The sequence below is a fragment of the Centruroides vittatus genome, unplaced genomic scaffold (assembly GCF_030686945.1).
Source record: "Centruroides vittatus isolate TY-2023 unplaced genomic scaffold, ASM3068694v2 contig_3363, whole genome shotgun sequence".
NCBI classification, from domain to species: Eukaryota; Metazoa; Arthropoda; class Arachnida; order Scorpiones; family Buthidae; genus Centruroides; species Centruroides vittatus.
In genome coordinates this window covers 35,168-62,620 of record NW_027122157.1, presented here as the reverse complement: position 1 = coordinate 62,620, position 27,453 = coordinate 35,168, and the positions used below count along the sequence as shown (strand labels likewise).

Genomic DNA, 27,453 nt, shown 5'->3' with positions numbered 1-27,453 from the left:
TTTCTTAACATCAACAGAAGTGACCTTCATTTTCTTAAAATAATTACATATAAGATAGCATTTCAAATTTTCTTCAAGATGAATAAATATAAATAAAATGAATTTTAAATGGTTTTAGAATAAATACTATACCTTCTAATTCTTTTTGTCTACGTTCTCGTTCTTCTTCTTCTTGCTTTTCTAACAATTTTTTCTTATATGAAGACGTAACAAAAGCCTCCTTATCTTCAAATTCATTTCCTTCTTTTTCTCTTTCTTTCTGAATTTGTCTCTCTATTCTTCTTTCATACTCTTTTTTCCTTAATTCAGCAGCTTTCATTAGTGATCCTATATATTTAGGCTATTAAAATATAAAAAAGCATTATAAGAAATACTTCCAATTCAATTAATAATTTATTATAATGATTTAAATATTGTTCAAACTTTATTTTTATATAATTTATTATGAATACAGAAAAATAAGATTTGTAAATAAACAGGTTTCAAAACATTTTTACTATATTAATATGAGAAATTTTTATCTTAATTAAAAAATAATAATGATTATTTCATTTATTTTATAACAAATAAGCAATACAAAACATATACAAGTGAAAGAATTTATTTAGTTGTTGGAATTTTCTATATTCCTTAATTATACTGAGAAACAAAATAAAACTCGACGTCTGTTAAAGGATGATTTTTATAAAAATTAGGATAAGTCGTAAGATGATTTTTATAAAAATCTTTTACTGATTTCAAATCTACTTTCCATTTCTATTTATTGGGTCAGTTTTTAAGTAATGATCATTTCTTTCTGCCAGCAAAACATTATTTGTGATGAAAACATGACTAGTAGTAATGATTGTATATTCACCTAAAATGTAGTCTTTATAGATTTCCTGCTGCATTTAACTGCAGGAACATCTGTCTGCAGTGTCCAGCAGTAGTCATCTAATATTCTTAGACTCCATCTATTTTGGTAACAGCTTAGTCAGCTTAACAGCAGATGGTTTATAACCCCTGACGGAATCTTTTGCTGTGTTCATCACTTACAGCAACCTAAGTTACTGGGAAAGAAATCCAGATGCGAGTCCAAGAAATGAATCTTGAGAGAGACACAACATCCTGGTTGTCTGTAGTTCCACAAGAGTTTCCTTTTATAGTTATATGCCCTATGGTTACCAAGAAAATTGTTCATTTCTTAAGGGAACTGCCCACACAGTTGCCTCCGATACATTCAAGCTTTTTTAAATTCAGAAACTTTCATTAGTTCCTGTATTTGCAGACCAACAAACATGCCCTACCTGATCTTATCATGACTAACTGTAGGAAACTTAGTCTTCATAGAGTAATGATCCATAGAGTAATGGGCAAAGGTAAGTACCTTTGCCCATTACTCTATGGCTTTCACAGTTTCATCAAACCAAGTTTTATAAGTAGACAGGTGGAAAGTATATTTTTCTCCAGGAGACAAGTGGCTCATTTACTATGTTCGTCTCTCCAACAGCAAGTCAGTCTTTCTTTGGTCATTGTTGTTTGATGAATTGCAGTTTACAATCTCTAGTTGTCAACAGACACAAAAAGCAGCAGAACTTTGTGAAGCCTAGCTGTAGTCCCAAAAATAGAGCTAACACTTTTAAATCACCACAAATATGCCATCTGTGGAGATAACATTGTATGCAACTTAGGACAAGCTTCACGCTTTCATATGATTCTGTGATGTGGTGAGCAATAGAACTGATGGATATATGTTCCCATTATCATATCCAGTATGAAGTCTTTAATAGCTTAAACACGTTTTCGGCTGCGTTAATCAGCCTTCGTCAGTTAAACGAAGAATAACATCGAATCAAATTCGAATTTACAAAAAACCACGACTGCGCATAGATGGGACTATGCTACAAACAGAATAAAAGAAGAAATTAATAAACAGTAATAAATACAAGAATATGATGAGACCGTAGTAGGTTCCCTCTTCTTCTTTTTTAAGCTATTAAAGACTTTATACTGGATATGTTAAAGGTGTTGTACGTTTGATATATGTTCCCATTATGCAACAGCAATGCCTTCATACTTTTCTTGAAAGAATCTACGAAAAGTCACTGTCATGGTCCTTTTTATTTTCAAATTCAAATCTGCACACGTTACAGAAGCCATTGGGGAATGACGGTTAGAAGAGAGTCCATTAACAGCCACTCGTTTGAGTCGATGGACAATGATTGGTCAACAACGGACGGACATTGGCCGGATTTTCCCAGACTGGGGAACACTGGCGGATCGGCTTGAGCTCCATCGGGTATAAAAGGGACAACTTTTGGCAGGCTCAAAGCTTGCATTCGAACTTCCCAAAAGGTACGGATCTTGATACGTGCGGATTAGGTGCTGGATTGCTGCAAGGTGTCCTTTCGACAGACCTGTGTTGGGACTAGAATAACTTTAAAGTATTGTATGGTGTACGAGTAGAGACACACAGTGTAAACCGTTCATATTCATGTACTTTTGTTTGTGTAACTCAAGTTGAGTAATAGTTGTTGTTTTGTGTGAATAAATTAGTGGTTGTGGTTACATACAGAACTATACGTGTGAACTCATTTTGGATTGACTGTCACCATTCTCTAGATTTTACTGAATACTAAAAGTCTTCATGACAGTGTCAGCATCATAGCAGTATATTAGATAATTGGCCAGGAAAAAGTTTCAAATTCATGTTACCTTTCATTAAAAAAAAAAAAATTTTTGTATCTTTGCTTAACAAACTCCATCCTTTCAATCTAGAACCAAATAATTCAGCCCGTATTTTTGGATAAGTCGGGATCATATACAAGATCATTTAATTCTGACTGGTTGATTAGAACAGGGTCAATTAATGCAGAAAAACTAGGTCCTTTTCTTCACTAGTCGATAGCATGCTTTATCTGAAGGTGTAAGATGCTGATAAAGCATCTTACGTTTTCAGTGCAACAGGAATAGGGAGCTCTGGACCGTATAGCACTGGCCTTAAAGTTGACAGAATGTTTGGATATACAGATAAAAGGATTCAAAAGTAAAAGTCATTATGAAGTTCTATAACCAACATATTACAAGCGTTTTTGAAGTGTTTTCAGGTTATTTAAATAACGATTCTGATTAATCAAAGTGATTTATTGCACAATTACAGATAAAGAGTTTTAATCTGTTACAAATAAGTGAAGTCCAATAGAAAAATTGAGATTTGTATTCAGCACATCAGAATTATCAAGAAACAGTCATAATTGTTTATTTAACAAAATTTCTGTTGACTAATGTAATCTGCACTTTTGATATAATTCCAGTTCTTTGATTCAATATCTTTAACAAAGTTTTTCAAAGTGTAAGGTGTAAGCAATCCTTTTAGAAAAAGTATCAGTTCAAAGAAAAGTTAAGAATTAAAATATAACATAGCAAAATTGTAACACATTTTTAAAAAGTTTTTAATATATTTTTTTAACTTATCTCATTTAAATTATAATCTAATTACATGCTAATCATAAATTTGGTAAAATGCTAGTTGTCACAGAAATTTCCGCACATTTTCAATCTATGAGAACTTCAAGACAAAAGCATCAGTCAACTTTGTTTTTTCATTTTTTTTGCCTCGATTTAGTTATGCATTTATATTATAAAAGGAAAGTTGAAGGTCTTTGGACAAGAATTTATAGCTGTGAGTTCTCTGATTCCTGATTGAAAAATAAACTGGTTAGAATCAAATAGAGAAGATGATACCATTCTTCTAAACTGTTATCTAAAAAGATAAAATTTCTGAGTCCAGAAGTAATATTCCACAATCTCGTCAACTTATAAAGTCTGATTCTATGTAGATAACTCTGAAATCAAATAATTATTCCATAAATAAACTAACTTCAAAACAATGTTTTAAATTAAAATGAACAACTGAAGTGCCTTTGGCCGGTGTGCTTCTTCTCACAGTAAATCACAAACGTTTTCGAAGAAGCACACCGGCCAAAGGCACTTCAGTTGTTCATTTTAATTTAGTTTCACTCCGGTGTTTATCCTTTACTTTAACAATGTTTTAATGAAGGAAAAAACTTGTAAAATCAAGAATAAATAAATAGAAAGTCATTTTATGCTTTGAGTATTTTGAACTCAACCCAAAGATGCCTTAAAAATATGTTAGATCAAAAGCAGTTGCCTTAATAGTAAGCAAGTAGATGAATTGGTTACTATAATTACAATAATAATATAATGTGCAAGTTATTAAGCAATATTACATAATATATGTAAAAATATTAACAAAGGATATTATTAGATTACAAATTACTAATTACAAATTATGGTTACAAGTTGAAACAAGAGTCAATAGACTCAAACCTTGCTATGAAGTATTTCAACAAAATATCCATTAGTATTACCTTTGAATTATCAATTTTTAACAAGATAATGGCTTAAGCCCCTTATCTTTAGCCAAATTCTGATATTGTGTAATTGTGTGCAATTGTATGTTGTGTAATTATAATGAAGATTGTGCAAACTTATTGATTAAGAGTTGGACAAATCCAGTGGTGATGATAGTGATGATCAATTTTCTCATATTATCTTCCTAAACTGGTGGAAAATAAAATCCCAACACCAAGGAAAAATTAGTTTAGATGAACAAAATTCAGGCAAAGCATTTGTCTAGGTAACAAATTTATTTGATTGAATTTTTAAGGTCACAGGCTAAAGTATGTGTGAGAAGATCCATTTCAAATTTGAAATGGTGGTACATTAATAACCACTGTAGTCACCATGATTTTGAATGCAAGCATGCAAGCATACATGCATTGTGTCATACAGGTGCCGTATGTCATTTTGCGGGATGGAGTTCCATGACTGTTTCACTTGGTCAGTCAAATCAGCAACAGTTAATGCTGGTTGTTGGTGAAGCTGAATTTGTTGTCCAATAATGTCCCATACATGCTTGATGAGAGTAAGCTCTGGTGATCTCACTGGCCAAGGCAACTCTGTCGACACTCTGTAGAGCACAATAGATGACAGCAACGGTACGAGGAAGATCATTAGCCTGTTGGTAAACACCCCCTTGAATATTGCTTATGAATGGCAATACAACCAGTTCAATCACCAGTCTGATGTACAAATTTGCTGTCAAAGTGCTCAGGATAATGAGAAGAGTGCTCCTGCTGTCATAGAAAATTGCTCCCCAGACCATAACTATTGGTGTAGGTCCAGTGTGTCTATGCTGCAAACAGCTTGGTTCCAAGTGCTAACATGGTCTCCTCCTAACCAACATATGGCCATCACTGGCACCAAGACAGAAACAGCTCTCATCTGAGAACACAACAGATCTCCACTCCACCCTCCAATGAGCTCTTGCTTGACACCACTGAAGTCACAGATGGCAGTGATTTGGAGTTAATGGAATAAATGCCACAGGGCGTCTGGCTCGGAACTGTCCCTCAATAACCGATTTGTTACAGTTTACTGAGTCACTCTGGAGCCAACAGAAGCTCTAATTTCTGCTGCAGATGCAGTACGATATGCCACCGCCATGCAGTGAATACGGGTCTTCCCTCTCAATAGTGGCCCATGTGCGGTAGAACCCAGGTCTTCTTGAGACAGCACCTTCCCGTGACTACAGCTACCAACAATCATGCACAGTGGATACATCCCTGCCAAGTCTTTCTGCAATAGCGTGGAAAGAAAATCCACCTTCTCATAGCCCTATTACACAGCCTTGTTCAAACTCAATAGGCTGTTGATACTGCCTTCTTTGTCTCCTTAAAGGCATTCTTGACTCAAACCTTAACTCACAACATTCAATCCAGACGATAAGTAACACTCAACAAGTTTACATCGTGTATTTATAGCAAACGTAATTTGCATGTTCATAGTGGTTCTACTCACGTCACTCTTCTTCGTCTAGCACAAAATTTGAATACATGCCATCTTTCAGATATGAAAACACAAGTTTCGTTTATCTAGCACAACTTTTTCTTGGCGTTGGGATTTTATTTTCTGCCAGTGTATGTAAAACATGCATATATAAGATTAAATACAATCCAAGCAAATTGAAAGCCATCAATTCTCAAAACTGACAGAAATATTGATTAATATCCCAGAAATAAAAAACTGTTTTCACTGTTTGCCTACCTTTAGTCAAACTTTTTATTCTCAGTAGAATATACTGTAAAATAGTAAAAATCAGCAAGCACACAGGAATGAACTGTGTCCACAGGGTTAGCAGAGTAAGTGTTAAAGATGATGTTCACATTAATCAAGTATTATCATCTAGAATAATTTTATGTATATAATATTTTGTGTAAAAATGAACTAAATTGAACTGCCTGAAAAAATTCCTTAGCAAAACATTTTCTTAAAATATTAAGATTCTCTTGTATTCAGCACATATTGTGACATTAAAATCCCCTTAAATTATACTGCTACAGAAAGCAACAAAGTTACAACATTTTCAATTTTAATTTTTAATAATAATTTTATTATAGATTAAGTGCAAATTGTTGTTGGTTACTTTAAAATTCTTGATACCTTCCTTTGTTGTACTTACTGATGAAATATATTAATTTATTAAGTTTCAAATGACATTAGGATTTTAAATTTGATTTGTCACATTGAATTTAATTTTGTAATCTGGCCAAATTTATTAATTGAAACATTCACATGTGATGAAGCAATGAGGTTAAACAAAAATACAGATACATGATGGAATCATGTATTTGTGGTGTGTATTCCATAGCCATGCTGCTGTTTCATTGCAACCTTTTCTTTAGTATCTAGTTTTATGAAGTAAATTATAATATTTTTCTACTTTAAAAGATGCATCTGTTACAATAGAGATTTCAAAACCAAAGGAAATCTTTAATCATGCTTTATTATTCAAAAAATAAACAATTTACAGACATTCTAATCCATTAAAACTTTTCTGAATGATATTGAATACGATCAAAGATACTGTGTTAATAATAATTAATTAAAATGATTTCTTTTTACAGTTCCTTAAGTTTTGCATCAGTTAATCATCACTTATAGTAATTAAATAGATGAAAATAATCAAGGAAGGTTAAAAACATTTTTTGAAACAATAACATGGATTCAAATATTTCAGTTTTCATATCATAAAATTGTAATTTAATAAATAACTACAGTGGTACCTTGGTACTCAAACAATTCTCTATTCTAACATATGTTTACGGAGAAAAAAGTTTGATACTTGACCAAACAAACACAACCTGCTGGAACAAATTCAGTTAATAACAAATATTTTTATTTTAACTAATTTTGTCATCCATAAAAAAATTTTTTATGTTAAAAATGAGTAATTAATTTAAAAATAAAATGAAACCCTAGAATTGCCTATCTTTATCAGACAAAATTGTACTTGATCTCTCTCTCTCTCTCTCTTTTTTTTTTTTTTTTTACTTTTGCTTGTGGATGGATAATCTCTGGTTTAGAGTAACCAATTAAAAACAATTATTCAAATGATCAATCAGAGGCCATATTTTATGAAAATGGTCATGGTTTGTATCATCTTGTGGTAAATGTTTTTCATTATTATTAAAATGTAAAACTTCTTAAAGTTTTTCAAAAACTGATTTAAAGGCATTGTGTCTGTAATATGTTGAAATCCATATTTTCTTCACCAGTATCATCTTATATTAAAATAATATTGTACTGACATAAATATAATACCAATAAAATTTTCAATTTCTAATGCACTAATATTTATGGGACAATTTATATTTTTTTGCAATGAGTATAGGTTTGTTTCAGAAACAATTTTTTTCACCAATTCTTCTGTAAAGAAATATGAAAACAATCTGTATTGTGTTTTCAGAGCTAAAGTTTCAGAACCTTTGAATGTAGTTTGAGATTCATTTAATATCAAAGATTTTTCCCCCCAAACTAAGTTACATCATACTAATTGCTTTTTTCAGTTTGATGCATGTGATACTTAAGTTGATGACGAAGCATTAGTGAAAATATCAGTCACACTGCCACTCCCAGAATTACATTCTGCAACATCTTTATTTCTATCATCATCATTAATATTTCTTTTGGCATTACTTCAGGCCCATCCAAACCTGCTAATGTATTTGCACTAAATTCATCATTGCTTGAATCTGAAACATCATATGCAACTTTAGAAATATAACCATCACTAAACACTTCCTCAAAATATGCTTCATGATCTTTATCTAGTATTAGATGACTCATTTTATACTACCGTATATACTCGAGTAATAGTCGATCACATGTAAAAGATGTCCTCATAATTTTGGCCAAAAATCTAAAATTTTTAATAAACCCCCTGTAAAGGTCAACCGTAATATTTCATGGACAACAGATCAACATTTGTCAAAATTTTTTCATTAAAAAAAAAAATATGAAAATTAAATATCAAAATTCATGTAATTCCAGTTTCATATTTTTAAAAGAACTATTACAGAAAATGGACTTCTTTTTTCTGCAACTTTTACTATCAGATCTGAAGTATGGAAGTTGATTAGAATTTAAATCACTTTTAAAGTCACTTTGATCCTCTAGGCATGACAAATTACTGCATTGCTTCCGAGATGGAAGAATATCCTGTGTTATTAAACAATGAATAGCTACATCTTCACTTGTAAAGAAATCTCTTGATTATTTTATTTTCATGTAAATACAAAAATCTTTAAAATTTTGCTTTCCTATAGAAAACAAGTCATCTTAGGGGACCAGTATTCTACAGATGTGCCAAATCGGTAATATTACTTTAATTCATTGCGTTTTTGTTTATATTTATTTAGACATCAGTTGGGCTTCTGCTACTGATTCAGTACTTTGGATTCTAGCTTGAATTTCAGCCCCTCAAAAGTAGTATAGTCAACCTCATAAATTTGACCTTAAAAAAAGTGTCTAAAAAATTTGAATTTTACATGAGTATAGATGGTAATCTGAATTTACATAAAAATAATATATCTTTGTATGCATCATATGAAAAATAAGTTGTTCTTAGAAGTATCTACTAAACATTATAAAATGCTGCATTAAACTAGTTATATAATATAATTAATCTACTTTAAAAGTTGTTAACTAAGTTTATTAATTAGCATACGTATCCTCCTAACAAAAAAGTTACTTTAAAAATTTGGACAATTGTCCTAGTATAAGTACTACTAGATATGAAGATATGCACAACATTGTAATACTGCAAAAAATGAAAAACCTGAAATTAATTCAATAATTTTAAAGTTTTTTATATCAACTATATAAAACTATTACAAAACTAACCTTTCTAATTATAAAAATAATTTTAGTTTCGATCAAAACTTTGATATAAACTAATCGAACTTCAAAACAAATTGAGGCAATAATCAACATGATGTACTAGAATATTCTATAATTAGGTGCCTCCTAGCACACAAAATTGACAATAATAAAATCTCTGAAATGTTGCCTATCTACAATGCTGTACTTTGGAACATTTTAGCAAGTAAATGTGAAATTATAGCAACTTAAACTATTTGTTGTATATCTGCAATCTTATGCATTTATGCACTAACTGGCTGAAAGAACTAGCAATGAAAGTCTATGATGAAGGAATCCAAAAATAGTGTCATGCTGTCGCAAATGCTTGAATTATAATTTAAGTACTTGTCACAGAACACTTAAGTAATCAGTGCAAGACCAAATGTTCACTTATTTTTCTACAATGACCACAATAACCACTTATTTTTCTACATAGTGGTGACTATGTAGAAAACTAACTGGTCTTATATTGATTACTTAATAAAACTTTTTTTTTATCATCACTGTTTTCATTTCCATTTTTATAACCAAATGTTCTTTACTTTCTTGACACTTCTCATATAGATTAAAAATTTGTAATAATAAAATATTTAAGTAATAAAATTACTTTTCTATCCTTAATGATGATTTCTCTTTTTTCTGCATTTTTACTTTTCATATCATCATAAATACTATCGTACTCGTAAATAGTAGGATCTTCTTCTAATAGTTTTTGTATCTCCATATGTGTCTGCAAAAATACAATGATTACATTAATATAATTATTAACGTATTTTATTATATTGTTTAAATAATTAAATTTTATTTTACATAAAAAAACATTTTAATCTAAACTTTGCATTTTATCAAAAGAAACCATAGTATTCAACTACAACATCTATTAGATCAGATTATAAACTTAAAATATACATAATGCACTTAAGTACAGTAATTTTACACGATTCTATTAAAATTCAGTTCCATAAAATATTATCATTAGGTTAAGATAAACTAATTACAGTAACAAGCATATCGTAAAATCAAAACAATAATTTTCATCTCCACATGCAAAATTACTATACAAAATGCAAAAATGTTTCATATTAAACAATGTTGGTAATATTTGTCAGATTTCTTTAGTGCTAAGAAATAAATTTAATGAGTCAAAAAAACTTTAAAATACTGGTATACAAAGTTTTAAATCATCAGTAAATTAATAAATAGTACTATAACAGGCATGGGCAAATGCGGCTCTTTTTCAGTTACATGTGGCTCTTGCTGAAAGTGCTATCCTTCCCAGCCTTACCATACTATCCGCCACAACAGTAGAGAACTATGGCTCCCATACGTTTTGCAAAACCTACATTGAGTTACATGTGGCTCCCACTGAACTCTTGCTTGCCCACCTCTGTACTATAATACATCAATTTAAAATACAAAAGATAAAAACGTTAATTACTCTACAATATATTATAATCTACAAAATAACAAATTCAAAGAAAGAGAAAAAAAGCATAATCTCTTTAACATCCATGTTCATTAACAGACAATATTTAGCACATTACCATTAACATAATACAGTAGAGAGTCGTTAATCTGAACCCTGGAAATCGAAATCGCCGGTAATCCAAATGATTTTCAGTCGGACTGTGTCGTGCTGAATCGAACGTTTTTGATACTAGATTTACTTCTAAAGTATAATTTTCATGTTTTTATATTCTTCAATATATTTATTTTGTTTGTACAAAATAAAGAAATAATTTTTAACGATACAATAGCCTCGATTATTATTATAAAAATTTTCGTTAGGCTTAAAATCGACAAAAATTCAACACGAAGTGACATGCAACGGAGAAAAATTCAACATGAAGTGACACGCAACGAAGAAAAATTTGAACATCGGACAGGTTAATATATTTTTCTGTACATAATCGGTAATCCGAACAAATCACTAATCTGAACAACCCCAGTCCCCAATTGATTCGGATTAACGACTCTCTACTGTATTAACATTAGTCCAAGAAAAACTTCTTTCTGCAATTGAACATTAGAATAGGCCTATGAAGAAATTTAAGAATTAATTCTTTTGCCTCTATGTCCTTATTAAATTCTTTATTATGAGGGCTGTTCGGAAAGTTTGCGGCCTCAAATAGAACAACAAACAATGTTAAAACTTTTTTTATTTTTCAATAGAGTTTCCTTTATTAGCAATGCACTTATTCCAGCGATGTTCCAGCTTTTTTATGCCATCACAATAGGTCGATTTGTCAAGGTGTGCAAAATACTCATTCACTTCAGAGATGACTCCGTCATTTGAGTGGAATCTCTTTCCAGCCAAAAATTTTTTTAGGTTTGGAAAAAGGTGGAAGTCACTGGGCGCGAAATCAGGTGAGTACGGTGGATGTGGAACTAATTGGAAGCGAAATTCGTTTATCTTTTGTTCAGTGATTCTGGCAGAATATGCAGGTGCATTATCATGGTGGAACGGAACCCTTTTTCTTCTTCAGGTGTTGCCTTTTTTCTTCGATGTCTTTCTTAAGTTTTTCCAAAAGTTCACAGTAATAGACAGCATTGATGGTCTTTCCTCTTTCTAGGTAGTCAATAAAGATGATGCCTTTAGCATCCCAAAAAACTGAAGCTATCACTTTCCCCGCTGATGGAACTGTCTTTGCCTTCTTTGGTGGCGGCAAACTGTGGTGTTTCCACTGCTTCGACTGTTCTTTTGTTTCAGGAGTATAGTAATGGATCCACATTTCATCAGTAGTCACAAACCAATGCAAGAAATCCTGTGGATTTTTCTGGTAGAAGTCCAAACACTCCTTTGACATCAAAGTGCGAACACAATTTTGCTCGGCGGTCAGCAGATGCGGCAACAACCTTGCTGAGACCTTCGTCATACCCAAATTTTCGGTTAAGATGTGGTGCACTCGGTCAACAGAGATGCCTGTTGTCTCAGCTATCTCACGCGTTTTCAAACGGCGATCTGCTAACACAAAATCGTAAACCTTGTCGATATTTTCTTCAGTGACAGCAGTTGACGGCCGTCCGCTGCGAGGGTCATCTTCCACACTCTCTCTGCCAGATTTAAAAAGGGCTGTCCATTTTTTCACAGTGGTATACGAAGAAGCAGACTCTCCCAAAACATCATCCATGTCAGCTTTGATTTGAGATGGAATCAACGCTTTTTTCGTCAGGTATTTTATGACCGCACGAGTCTTCGTCTTCTCCATTTTTAACAAAGCACTTGCACACTAACTATCTGCTAAGTGGTCGTGGCAAAACTTTACGACAAATCAAGCAGAAATTGGTATTGTATCTTTAGCAAAGATGTCTGAATAATTCCTGCCAAAAATTAAATTGATCGCAGTGTCGCATATAGGCAAGGCCACGAACTTTCCGAACAGCCCTCGTATATCATTGTCTACGTTTGCCTTTGTGTATTAATAGATCTTATTATACTGGTGTTGTTTTCGTTTTAGCAAATAGAGGAAATCTTTTCTATTTGCTAAAACGGAAACAAAACCAGTATAATAAGATCTATTAATACACAGAGTCCAACGTATACAATGATATAATAAAGGGTTAAAAATTGTTGCAACAGTTCCTTCAATTTTAAGACTGTTCAATGTAATTGTTCCTATAAGTAATGATATCAATGTCTGTACATTAAATTGAAAAATTTTAATTTTTATTAGAACAAACATGATATTTTCTATTACTATGTTAATATAAATAATGTAGAGAGATATGTATTCATTTTGTAAATTTAAAAATACACAATGTTTACAAAATTGGAATAAATTCATTATTTTGAATTCAATTTAAATATAAAGTCAAGAATAATCTAAACTGACATTAAAAATGTTTCATATTAAACAATTTTGGTAATATAAATCAAGCACTTTTTGTTTATTGAATGAAGCCAGTAAAGAACCATCAAATATTTTCAATCAAAGCAAAATGCAATATTTTCAAATTTAGCAAAACAAAGTAGTTGAAAGCAGTTAAAAAGTAGAAAAATAATTATAAAATACATTTTTAACAATTTATTTTGAAAACTATAATTGTTATATTCTTATTTTTGTAAAAACAAAATGTCTCTTGTCAAATCAATAATAAATAATCTACTAAATCTCTGATAAACCTACAGGCTTTTCAATTTCAAGAAAAGTTTAAACAATTATATCAAGTAAATGAATTTAAAGTAATTAAGAAAAGTCATTAAGCATTTCACTGTATATCAATTAAAAACATTAAAATTAAAAATATAATAAATGTTGTAACAATTTTTAAAACTAAATTGAATAACCAACACTCATATATATATATCCTAAGCATTATATAAAAACTGAATTAATATACTGTATTTCATTCAAATATTAAATTGTGACTATTCTAAGCAATCAAAAACAATGACTTTATAGTCATGTAATATTTTTTTGGTAAAATTGTGTTATTTAGAAAAAAAGAAAAAGTTTTATTTATTTTCAAAATGGAAATTAAAATGATTTTTACAGTTTTTATTTTAGTCTTCCTTGCACTCAAAAACATTTTAACTTATTTAAATAACAATAGTGGAATAAATCTTTTATTCAAGTTTTTATGATTTTTCTTTACTTTCATTTTACTATTATTTTGATATTTTAAGCACTGTCAAAATTTTAAATTGTAAAAACTTACCTTCTTTTTTACTTTACTTTTCCAACTGTCTACTTTTTGTTCAGGATCTAAAGACTATTTAAAAAACACAACATTAGAAAAAAAATTAAAAACACAAGTAATGAATCTTAAAATTTATTTATTCCAATAGTTATAAAAGTGATTTAACAATTGAAAATGAATATTATAAAATTTAATATAAATTTACTTATTGTTCTCAAACATAAATAGATAATACATAATACATCATTCGTTAAAAGTTTCTGAACAGTTTTAATAAAAGATTTTTTCATATGTGTATTGTGTGTATTTTATTTAACTAAGTAATGTATTATATGTAATGCATTATATATACAGCAATTACAAAATTATTGATAAAAGATTTTTATTCTTAATTAATGATACTAATTTTACAGGAATGTTATCTTATATAAAATTAATTTCTATATTTATTACAATTGAATTTGGTGATGTATTGCCAGATTATTTAAATATTAAATCACCTGAAGATGAATCATAAATTTTAAAAAATTACTTATTCATTCATAACTTAAAGTAATTAAATTTCTTTTAAAACGCAGTGGGTGATTGGTTAACAAACATAATTCATTCTAGGACTTTGTTCGCTATTTGAATTGTTCGTTAACCTATTATCAATAGGTTAATGAACCATAGGTTTTTATGGGTTTTGTTCTGGAGACCCCAAAAAATAAAAAAAATATATACTTTCTTACTACGTTTATTTATATGTAATAATAAAAATATATACATATACATATATATATATACAATCATGCATTTTTATTAGTCATGTTTTATCTGTTAGTGGGGATTAAAGAATCTGTCTAATGTTGATTGCTTTTCTCTCCAGGATTTTTCAGAAATAATTAATTGCATTGTAATTGTAGAGTGGGCAGAAGATGTCTGATGTTGCTGGGCAGTATGGCTTGAACAGGTCTACAGTAGGCTCCAGTTCAATCGTATATAAGACAGATACTGTATAATCAAAGAAGACTCAAGCAGCTTAATGAGTAACAAAAATCACATCTGAAAATAAAAAACATTGAAGAGCTTATAATGGAACCTGAAACTGATGTGATGACAGAAGAATGCCAAGAACTCTTGAATGAAGAACACCAAGAAACTCAGCTAGATATGTTTTCTTCTGAAAGAGGATTAATGCCAATATTTGCTATTAAAGATCTTTTGAAGAAGTGGTCATTACTTTTCTATCCTTAATGATGATTTCTTTTTTTCCGCTTTTTGGCTTTTCATATCGTCATAAATACTATCATATTCGTAAACGGTAGGATCTTCTAATACTTTCTGTATTTCCATATGTGTCTACAAAAATACAATGATTACACTAATATAATGCCGCATGTGGCTCTCGGAGCCGCATTTGTCCATGCCTGTTATAGTACTATTCATTAATTTACTGATGATTTAAAACTTTGTATACCAGTATTTTAAAGTTTTTTTGAGTCATTTAATTTATTTCTTAGCACTAAAGAAATCTGACAAATATTACCAACATTGTTTAATATGAAACATTTTTCCATTTTGTATAGTAATTTTGCATGTAGAGATGAAAATTATTGTTTTGATTTTATGATATGCTTGTTACTGTAATTAGTTTATCTTAACCCGATAATTTTATTTTATAGAACTGAATTTTAATAGAATCATGTAAAATTACTGTACTTAAGTGCATTATGTATACTTTAAGTTTATAATCTGATCTAATAGATGTTGTAGTTGAATACTATGGGTTCTTTTGATAAAATGCAAAGTTTAGATTAAATGTTTTTTATGTAAAATAAAATTTAATTATTTAAACAATATAATAAAATACATTAGTAATTATATTAATGTAATCATTGTATTTTTGTAGACACACATGGAAATACAGAAAGTATTAGAAGAAGATCCTACTGTTTATGAATATGATAGTATTTATGACGATATGAAAAGCCAAAAAGCGGAAAAAAAAGAAATCATCATTAAGGATAGAAAAGTAATGACCACTTCTTCAAAAGATCTTTAATAGCAAATATTGGCATTAATCCTTTTTCAGAAGAAAACATATCTAGCTGAGTTTCTTGGTGTTCTTCATTCAAGAGTTCTTGGCATTCTTCTGTCATCACATCAGTTTCAGGTTCCATTATAAGCTCTTCAATGTTCTTTATTTCTCAGATGTGATTTTTGTTACTCATTAAGCTGATTGAGTCTTCTTGATTATACAGTATCTGTCTTAGATAAGATTGAACCGCAGCCTACTGTAGACCTGTTCAAGCCATACTGCCCAGCAACATCAGACATCTTCTGCCCACTCTACCTTTGCTATTATACTCTCACTTTCAAAAATAAAAACTGATGCAAAACTTAACAAGTGCCTGTCCGACAATCTCACAAATGTGGGGTTTAGACGAGTAACATTCCTAAACCATTAAAATAATAAATTTACGAGGGGTTGTGAGGGAGACGAGAAGAACGAGGGAGAGAGTCGAGTAAGGGGAGAAGTGAGAGAGGACGACAGTTGATGACGGCACAAAAGGAAGAAAGGACAAAAAAGACATTATGAAGATGAGAACATTATTTTTCTATCAAGATGGTTACGAATTCTGGAAGATTATTGTCATTTCTAGTTCTCTACTTCTATCAACCTAATCCTACAAATTTTGGGGGCTCAGCCGGGATATTGAGAGAAATTCATACGAGAACTTTTAGAAGGGCAATGGAATCCAGACAAGATGGCGGAGTTAGTGATGCTACAGTGAACGACGAAGAACTACGACTGGCTGTTGTATCTAAGGACAATACAATGATGGGCGTGAAACGCCTTAAGTTTGTTGATTTGAAAGTCAAACTAGGATGACAAAAATTGAAAACGACAGGTAGAAAGAGAGAGTTGGTGCAAAGATTGAAGGCGGCACTTTTGATTGAGAATGTCAGAGACAAAGACGTGCAAAGCAATGACGATGCTGACGAAAGTGAGGACGAAGATAGTAATATTATGCAATATAAAAGTGAGCACTCTAAGCCAATGTTTACCTTTACAGATGTTGATGAATCCCTTGTGTAGGGTATGGAATTGCCTAGGTGAGCTATTCCCGCCCTGGTTTAAGATAACGAACTTTCGTGACGGAAGAACCATTAGAAACGGCCGTTGGAAGAACCGTTAGAAACGGCTGTTAGAAAAACCGTTGCGGTTTGAATCAACGATCGACAGACGATTGGCTGGCGGAGAATGGCCGTTGGCCGGACGTTGGGGAAATAGTGAAGCGGATTGGTGGAGGATTCGAACGCCGGCCACTATTTAAGAAGTAGTTTCGGCGGGAAAGGGGTCAGATCGTTTGCTATCGAAGTTCTAACTGTCTCTCTCTGTGGACGTGACAGAAACTTGGTGAAAGTGAACTCCAGTGGTCTACTACGAACTTTTCGAGACTCAGAGGTGTTGCTGATTCTAAGTCTGTAACCTGAGATCGTAAGGTGTTTTTCCGACGAAACCTGTACGGATAATAGTCGGTGGTCACTTGGATTAGTGTTCTGTGCATAATTAGTTGTAACGTTATTTTGTATTATTTTGTATACTTGTCTTGTAAATATAAACTTTGTGTTTTGTTCAACCGACTGGGTGTTATTTTGAACATTACTCCTTGAAACATTCAGTAGTGATGACAGAAAAAACGTCGTTAAGTGGATCTCTAATTTCGAAGACATGGCGAAAATATGTAACTGGAATGGCATGCAGAAGACAATTTATGCAAAATGATTACTCAGAGGTTCAGCAATAATGTACGTAAACTATGAACAATGTACTAAATCATGGAGAGCATTAAAAGAAGCTCTTTGTGCCGAGTTTTCTCCAAAACTGAACAGTAGGAAGATTCATAAGCAACTTTCGATGGAAGTGGAGCATCAGAGTGAAATGTATCAGGAATATATGTATCGGATGATTGAAATTTCATCACAAATTACGATTGAGGAAGAATCAGTGATACAATACATGATCGATGGAATTCAGGATGAGCAAGTAAGTAAAACAGTGCTTTATGGTGCTACTACTTTCAAAGAATTTCGACACAGGCTGCAAATTTATGAAAACATGAAATCAAGTCGTAAGCTAAATGCTAAAATGATGGTGGGATCTAAGAAGCTAGAACGTGAGATTAAGCCTAATAATGCTTGTGGAGATGAAAAACGTTGCTACAACTGTGGTGGGAAAAACCATGTGAGTAAAAGTTGTCCAAAGAAAGGCAAAGGAATGAAATGTTTTAGTTGTAATAATTTTGGTCATATTTCGGCTCAATGTCCTCAAAATGTTGAGAAGAGAAGCTATGAAGTAAAGGTAGAAGAATTTAAGTCAAAGCCTGTAAAAGAAGTCAAGATAGAGGAAGTGAGCTTCACACCACTTGGCGAGAACATTATTGTTCTATCAAGACGGTTATGACGGTTACAAACGGTGGAAGATTATTGTCATTTCTAGTTCTCTAGTTCTATATTTCTATCAACCTAATCCTAATTCTACTATAATAGAATTGTTTCATCATCTCAGTATTAAACAATATTACCTAAAAATAAGCAAATAAGTGGAAAAAAATGAAAAAATTCAAAGAAAATTTATAATTATTACTAAAAATTTGTTAAAAATGCATTTTAAGATATTAAATAAACTTACCTCTTCATCACTATTATCAAATACTGATGATTTCTCTACAGTCTTTTTTACTTTGTTTGGTATTATTAAACCATACCTAAAAATATAGAAAATTTTAAAACATTAATTCCTACAATAATAAATTAAACATATACATAAATTTGTTTTCAGGTACATACACTGATGGCTCAATATAACATGGACCCGCAAACAACATAGACAGCCCTTAAACACAAATTTATCACTCAGCCTCTTCATCTTCTGTTGCATTCATTTCATCTTATTGTACTCTACTGAATTAAATTAACAACACAGATCAAAATTAATTGACTCAATTTGCAATATTTTATTGCTCATGTCTAAACTTTGCATTTATCAATGTGTAAATATCAATATGGTCATGAAATTGATGACCATATCAAGACATCCAGCTTAACACTTGAATGACTTGATATGGAAAGAGTTAGAACAAAATGAATGATAGAAGATGTATGGGTGGATTTTTTTATTCTTCCACATTAATCTGTGTAGGTGGAACCATTTGAAAATTCCTGTAAAACACATTCCTATATTCTCGCCAGAGTGTGCACCATCAGATGGCAAAATAGTAGTTTATGGTGAAAAGCAACATGGCAACTTCCATGGCTCAGATAGTTTTATTTCAGTGTCCATTATGTGGTTTTATGAATAAAAATTTAGAAGTTGTAAAAGTGCCTGTTAGTGCCACACAGTGATATAAATGTCATCAAATTTTTTTTCAAATGGTAGCAAGCATTCTAATTTTTTTGTGGCTACTTTGAATGCTCTGTTGGCAAGACAATTCATTTGATGGCTGAATTTTACAATTAGAACCCTTCTTTTAAGTTTTATCTCTAAAAATCCATATTAAAATCATAGATTCTTCCATCACAATATTATCTATAGGTATGAATGTTGCCATCTTTTTCTTTCTTTCATCATCATTCTCAAATGCCTTCAAACAGTAGCACATGCTCATATTGGTAAAGGTATGCAGAGACCACTATTAACAAACACACCCTGAGTTGAGTAATCAGTACACTGATAAACAGTAATACTATGTGACATAAGTTATTCATATATATATATATCTTTCTGCCCTATCCAAACAATTTGGCAACATAAAGTGTCTTTGGAGTCCAAAAAATTTTTTGTCACTATGTAATTTTTGTAATAAAATTTTTTGGTCTCCAAGGATCACATTATATCAAGTCATCAGTGTATTTATTTAAGATAATTCTTCTTATCAAATTATCATTAATTCATGATAATGATTAGTTTACAAGAAAACTTTACACTAGAACAGTTAAGGAATCCACTTTTTTATTGATTTAAATTTTTTCAGAACATAAATCCTATCAGCAGAATCCCCAAACAAAAAGTATTAAATGAACATTGAAGAAGCATCATAAAGCTTTTTGAGCATTTCAGTTTAAATATACATTTAAGCATTATATTATGTGATAAAACACTTCAACACTTAAAAAATTAAGATCAACAGAAACTAGTATCACATCTCAAAACAAAAAGGTTGTAGTTACTACACAAATTGAAGTAAAAATAAACTACAGATTAAAAATAGAATGTAATACATTATAAAAGTAACAAATATAAAAATGAGAAGCACAATAGCCATCTTTCTTATTTTTCACAGAATTAATCATCCAAATCCATAGTTCAAGACAATGATCTCCATGTTATACCAAACAGGTATAGTGTTCCTGTTGGTGATCAATTCCTCTGTGAGGGCTGTGGAAGTTTGGAAGTTCTTGCCTTTGTGAGTTCTTTGATTCCTTATGCTTATGAGTCTAATCTTTAACATACAGTATGTTCTACTGATTTAATAAAAAACTTGAAATGTTCTGTCATGATAAAATGCTTAAACAGATGTTTGAATTTTCAAATGCACAAAAAGCTTTAGGCTATGTCCTATGCAACAGCGTCCAGCAACCACAGGCGTGAACGCACTTCCAAGCGGAGTGAACAAACTGATTCAAGCAAATGTGCATGTCTGGAGTAACCGCGTTTAGCGTGCAGTGACCACCAGATGATGCTTCTACACGCGTATGCAGGAAGCAGCTACCAAGCAAGTTTAATCGCCGCTTCCACTGCTCACGCTTCCGAAGAAGAAAATGGCTGATTTTGTAGAAAAATGAAAACAAAATGACAAATAAATTGTGGATATATGTTGTATGTACTTTAATTAATAATCTTTTATGTAATTTAATCATTTCTGATTTTGTAAATGTAATGTTTTAAAAATAAAACTTTCTTAAACTTATTATTCTATAAAGATTCTTTTTATTTGTTGTGTATCTAGTTAGTTATAACAATTACCTGTCAAATTTACTATCTTAATGCTTGTCATATTTTCCGTAGCAAGCATTCGATGAGGTCGTCACGCCGCCATTTTGTAAACAACATGCTTCCACTCTGGACAGAAGTCGCTTGTGAGTTGGACGCGCATACAAAGATTCTTTCTGCCCGCGGTCGCTGGACGCTGCCACGTAGGACATAGCCTTAGTATGTTATTGACAATTTTTGACATATTCCATTTTTTTCTTTGTGAATTCTGGAGATAAAATTAATGACCCAAAATAATGTTTAAATCTGAATTTAAAAAAAATTCCTTAACTGTTCTAGCATTTCATGGCATCATCTAGTTTACGTAAGTGTATAATTATTTTAATTGTAAATAAAGATAAAAAAAAGTAATTACTATTGAAATATTAACAGTCTTGATATTATTGACACCAAATCACTTTCCATAGTATGGAAATGTTATTCAATGGAAAGAATTAATTCTAATCTAGGTGTTAATTCCTTGTTTCTTTAGTTATAACACAGTTGAAAGTGTATATCTCAAACATATTCATTTTAAAAACATCTTTATCTCAAAATTTATTTTCCCCCCTGCATTTTCAGCCTAAATTCAGTATACGTGGTGTGGCTATTAAATAACGAGACTGACGCTACTACAGAAGAAGTACGCATACGCCAAATGCCGACGACTGACAGCTGTTTAGTGTGAAGCCTTCTCTTTCGAATACAGTACCTCTCGCTTCTGTAAACAAATCTATATAGCCATAGCCTTCTTTTGCATTAGAGTTGTTTTTTTTTTTTGTTTTGCGGGAAGAATGTTAAGTGAGCAACAAATTGTTGTGAAATTTCACATAAAACTTGAAAAAACCACTACTGAAACTTATAATTTATTGAAAGAAATGTATGGCAATGAATGACAAATAAATTGTGAATATATGTTTATCGTGTGCCCGTGTTTTTGAGTGGTTTAAGCATTTTCAAGATGATCGAGACGACGAAGATGATTCATGCCCTGGTCACCCTTCCATGTCAAAAACGGTTGACAATATCGAAAAAAATTGGTGATCTGGTCAAATTATTAATCAAAATTACTACCTTCATGTTCTTGCTGAAGGTAGTAATTCTGTGAAAAAATAAGAAAAAAACAACCCAAATTGTGAAAGGACAAGTCATGGGTTCTCCACTAATACAATATGCTGGCTCATTCTGCATTGTCTGTCAAGAGGTTTCTAGCCAAGTACAGCATCCCAGTATTAGGGCTGTTTCACACTATGACCGACTGGACCGACTACAAGTCGTGTTACCATGGCAACACAGTCGCCCGACCGACTGGTCGTTCCAGTCAGACAGACTTAAAAAGTTAAATATTTGTAGTTGGTCGGAGCAGTCGGTAAGCTACAGCCAATGAGAGCTTCGAAGCTATAACCAATCAGAGTTTAGATTTATCCGAAGTTAGAAAATGGCGGAAGGTACAGTTTTCTCGAAAGCTTTAATAAACAAAATCAGAAAATATCCGTGGATTTATGATATTCGGTGAGCCGATTATAAAGACAACATTAAAAAAATAATTCTTGAATGGAGATTTCCAAGAAATTAAACGTTGAAGGTACGTTATTGACTATAAAACATTCCAATAGATATTGTTGCCAAAGATATGGCCTAACGATAAATTGTAACATATTCAGAACTACAATTTCTGGATACGAATGAAATATGTTTTAAAACAATTTGAAATGCATGATCGCTTTCCACGACGGCCATGTTTTTTGTTTAAATTGAAAAATTTACCATGATTGGCTAGTGTTTTGATCTGTAACATGCAATTTTATGTCGGTGGCCAACTCATAAGGACCAATCAGAACCGATTGGTCCTTATGAGTCAGCCACCAACATAAACTCGTACTCAGTGTGAAATGCTTTTACTACTAGTCGGTCCAATTATAGGATCAGTCAGATCGGACCGGTCGGTCGAGTCGGTTATAGTGTGAAACAGTCCTTAGACCATCTGCCTTATTCGTCTGATCTTTCACCGTGCGACTTCTATCTGTTTCCTAAAGTGAAATCTGTATTAAAAGGAACAAAATTTGAGTCTGTTTAAGCTGTGAAAGAGAAAGCGGCATACATCCTAAAGAAGCTGACAGAAGAAGACTTCCAGCACTGTTTCAAACGATGGAAGATTCGCATGGAGCATTGTAGGGATAGAGGAGGGGTGTATATTAAAGGTGATAATAAGTAAATATGTATGAAATCAAAATTAAATGTTTTATAGCTTCAGTCTTGTTATTTCATAGCCACACCTCATATTTTCCATGTTTATCTCAAATAATTTTCTCTGAAACCTCTACATCTCAAATTATGGACTGTCAATTCAATTTAAAGCTCAGCAACTACATTTCAATAGCATAAATTGTAGTTGAAAAACATCTTTAGCAATACAATATATACTGTAGTTGCAATTAGCACTGCTTTTTTCTGATTGATTACAAGTTTGGCTTGTGTTTTATCAGTCGAAGAAAGTCAGGCATCAGAAACTATTGACAAATTATTTCTGTTTATGTGTCAAAAATGTTTTATTGGCTGCAATTTGAAAAAATTGTAGATCTATAAATTCCCACTGTCATCCATCTATCTGTCCATCTGCCTTTCTTTTCTTCATCTTGAGAATAAAGTTAGACAGATGAAACATGAGACCATATATGGAAACCTTTGGAGCAAGAGGACCTGAATAACTATATATGAACTTCTGATACAAATCAGAAGTCATGTTATTTCAATTCAAAACTTTTCCCCTGAAAGCAGTTAACAGATCACTGGCATGGCGGGAAAAGTACAATGTATAGGGGCAAGACACTTCAGTACTAATTTCAGATGGCGAGCATACATTTAAACACATACAGTGATACCACGATTTTCGTCGATAATCCGTCCGAAAACAACTGGCAAAATCCAAAACTGACAAAAACCTAGGCAATTATTTCCATATGAATCAATGTAAATCCAATTAATTCGTTCTAGACACTCAAAAATACATACCAACAACACATTTTATAGAGAATTAATATAGCCTTAAATACTAAAAACAATAAGAAATTAACATAAAAGACTAATTAGCATAAAGATAAAAGCATTAAGATGAAAGCAAAGGAATTGTTCGGCTAGACATGCTGGGTAATGTATTCTCTTGTAGAAGCTAGTTGGACATGAGCTTCTAGTCTATATCGCCCCGTGGTAAAGTGTGATGTAATTGTCATGTAATAGTAGTTGTAGGGTAGATGTACCAATTTTGGCCAATGTACCAGTTCTGGCCAGAAAACAAATTTAACTTAAAAATATAATCACCACATATTCAAATCTGTCCAATGAAACAAACGGGTGTACTATAGATTACTCCCTATAAAATTTCAGGATTTTGATTATATATTTGAACTCAGGGGACCGAGATGAGTTCAACGATACCCTATTTTTGGACTGGAGACGAAAAGTAAAAATGTTATCACACTTTTTAAGTTACCATACTTTTTTAATGATCTCATGCAGACGGCACCGTAGTTGCTAGTATTGCCATCTTGTGGTAAAGTCTGCAAACCGTGACGTCGGACTACGGTCATCTCCCGGAGCGTTAAACACGCGATACGAGAGCGGAGAGAGCGACACGACTTCTGATCATCGCACGATCGCCATTTCGGTAAATGTTACTTATGGCAGCAAACATGGCGGCCCGACTGACCTCTTGTACGGGCGCCACCACATGCCGCCATGTGCTAAACTAGTGATCGATTCACGATAGTTCTTGAACAAAGTAAAAAAAGGGGGGGAAACGTCTACTAAAGGCAATTTTAACGGCAAGCGATTGCGATAGCGAGGCCGACTTAGCGGAGAGGGATGCGACTCCCTATCATCGCGCAATCGCCGGAAAAAAGTATGATAACTTTTTTATTTTTCGTCTCCGGTCCAAAAGTAGAGTATCGTTGAACTCGTCTCTGTCCCCTGAGTTCAGATATATACCCAAACACACGAAATTCCATAGGGAGTAATCTATAGTACACCCAAACAAACTTTTATTGTTAACTGTTTACACAGTTAACAATAAAAGTTTGTTTCATTTGTGATTATATTTTTGTGATTCGTGGGTTCGTGCTACGCCATCAAAGCGTAGCACAAACCCACGAATGAACTCCCAGTGTTCAGGGAACGGAAACTTTGGTCAATGGTGGGCCGTCGCGGGATAATGCTCAGACGAGAAATAACGTCACACTGAGCTGGAAAACGCATGGGTCGCCCTTTGTTTTCGCAAAATTAGCAGCGATATCATTTGGACACGCCAACAAAAACTGAAACCGACGATAACCGAAGTATTACCGTATTTCCAATCCCTCATATTTTTCAAATTATTTATTGCATAATCTGCTATACAAATATACAAGATGTCCCAAATGTCTCCAAACAGTAACACAATTCAAGCCCACCAGTGGCTGAATAAATAAAACCATTGAACATTGGTAGTTAGTCATTGGTTTATCCCTGACAAATGATCTGGCCACCATGCAGTGTTCTGGGTTTTCTTCGTGTGTCTAACACCTAAACAGAATCCAGTTTCCACATAGAAGTCCTACTAGAAGCTACCCCATCGGCAGATCACCCGTGTGTTCTTCAACCCACTGATACAAAATCTTAATGCCGACATTTCAATCTTTTGTGAATAAAGTTACATTTCACGTTTGTATGTATGGAAACTTTTGGGACACCCTATATAATGCATAATTTACATCAGAAATATTTGAAAGTATGACGTTGTGAAGAGATGATTGATACTATAAAAACAAGTTTATTTGATAGTTAATATTCTGCTTAATGTTCACTGTCACGTATTGAACTATAAAGATAACCGATTTCGTATAAGACGCATAAATCTTTATTCAAAAAGTGAGTTTTTAAAGTTAGCTAAGTGAATTAAGAAGATATTAAACTTACTGCTTCTTCGCCGCCATCTTTGTCTTACAATGTAGAAACGTTGCCAATTCCACAAACGAAAATCAATCGACATAATATTTTTCGATTACTTCTTTCTAAACTTTTAATTTTAAAAATTAAACTTTTTAATAAATATAAAAAAATTATTATTTATTATTAGATAAATAAAACACGAAGATAAGTTCTTGGCATCCTATATATTTTTCTTTTACTTTCCTGGCTGTTATATACAATTTCAATTTTTTTTCGAAATCAATTTTTTATTTGTCTATCTCAATACTGCTAGGCATAATTGAGATTACATATCAAACAGTACAATTACAAACATATAATTTTAATACACAAACTGTTAGACATTTCCTTACATGGGCTTAATTTGTTTTACATAAACATATCTTACATATATGATACAGTTAACATCAATTATATGTTTACAACCAATCATATATTACAAAATATAGCTAAAAAATATGAGATATAAAGATCAGCAGACATTATATACATCATATTTACCTGTACACGTAGTTTAACAAAAAATTGTTATACAGACAGGCCAAGCGAACATATAAGTGTGAGGCCCGAAAATAGCCCCCCAAAAGGGATATGTACAAGTTTGTTGAGTCAAACCCAAGAATATAACTTTTATAAGTGTCGAGTCGGCGATATCGGACTTTGATGTCGACGCTCATAAAGAGTAACGGGAAAAACAAAATTTTAGGTAAAGAAAATTTAGAAAGAAAAATATTAAAAATTTAAGACGCAGTTTAGAAAGCAAAACGAAACTAGAAAGAAAAAATATCAAAATGAGCGTAGGTGTCATAGTCAACGATTAAACGCGATCATAGTCTAAAAGACGGTGTCGGATAAACCTTCTCTTGCCGACCTTTCCCGCGACCTATAGAGAGGTTTCAAGGTCGCATGTCACGTGATAAAACACACGTTTGCTCCGCCCATTCGCCATTTTTGTGGTAGTTTTCGCTCGCTTAGCTTGCACGTGATCTGTTATTCGACGTCTTTTTTTAGTTTAAACGTACAAAAATACTGCAGTTTCTATTATCATGGATTAAGTTAAAAAAGATTCTTTTCTTGCGGGCTATTCTAGCAGTCTAACAGGACGAGATGCAGCTCTGTACGAAGAGAAAATTTCGTTATGTCAAGGCGATCCATACGAAGCCAGTTTATCAGACTTCGTCGTAGATCAAGAGTTGTGGCCGAAAGTAGAATTTGGTGACATTATATACTATTTGGTTTTGACAACAAATTTCTACACCCTGTCACAAATGAAAGCTTATAAATCTTTAGAGGCCCATAACTATTTAACAAGTGGCTGGGTTTCTCCTGATATAAAAGTAAAAGTAATGAATAACAGCGAAGTAATATCGCTTGGAAAGATGTTTTCTTTTGTTTGTTTAAACTCGTGTTTTTACGTATTTCTTAACTAAGAATTTTTGTCTGAAAGTAAAAGTCTAATTAAAAACAGCTGTGGAAATTTTTTAATTCAAATTGTTCAGTTTCTTTATTTTCTAGTTGAAACTAGCATATAATAAGCCTACTTGCTTTTAGTTTTAACGTGTAATGTT

General features: G+C 32.1%; 1 protein-coding gene across 1 annotated transcript; it reads right to left on the bottom strand.

Annotated features, from left to right (window-relative positions):
* Positions 1-26,093, bottom strand: LOC136974007 (nuclear speckle splicing regulatory protein 1-like). Its single transcript, XM_067268775.1, has 5 exons — positions 25,874-26,093; positions 18,584-18,659; positions 13,924-13,977; positions 9,872-9,994; positions 1-340 (listed from the first exon to the last, which is right to left on the bottom strand). Exons 1-5 carry the CDS (start codon positions 25,888-25,890, stop codon positions 74-76), a joined length of 537 nt encoding a protein of 178 aa, XP_067124876.1. The 5' UTR covers positions 25,891-26,093; the 3' UTR covers positions 1-73.
* Between the last annotated feature and the right edge of the window lie 1,360 nt (positions 26,094-27,453).

Bases quoted from the DNA above. Each gene is read 5' to 3' on its own strand.
- LOC136974007 (XM_067268775.1), bottom strand. The intron at 9,995-13,923 runs GTAAGTTTTTAC...GTATTTTTGCAG, and splicing joins AAAGTAAAGTAAAAAAGAAG to ACACATATGGAGATACAAAA. The intron at 341-9,871 runs GTAATTTTATTA...ATATTTTAATAG, and splicing joins TCATCATTAAGGATAGAAAA to CCTAAATATATAGGATCACT.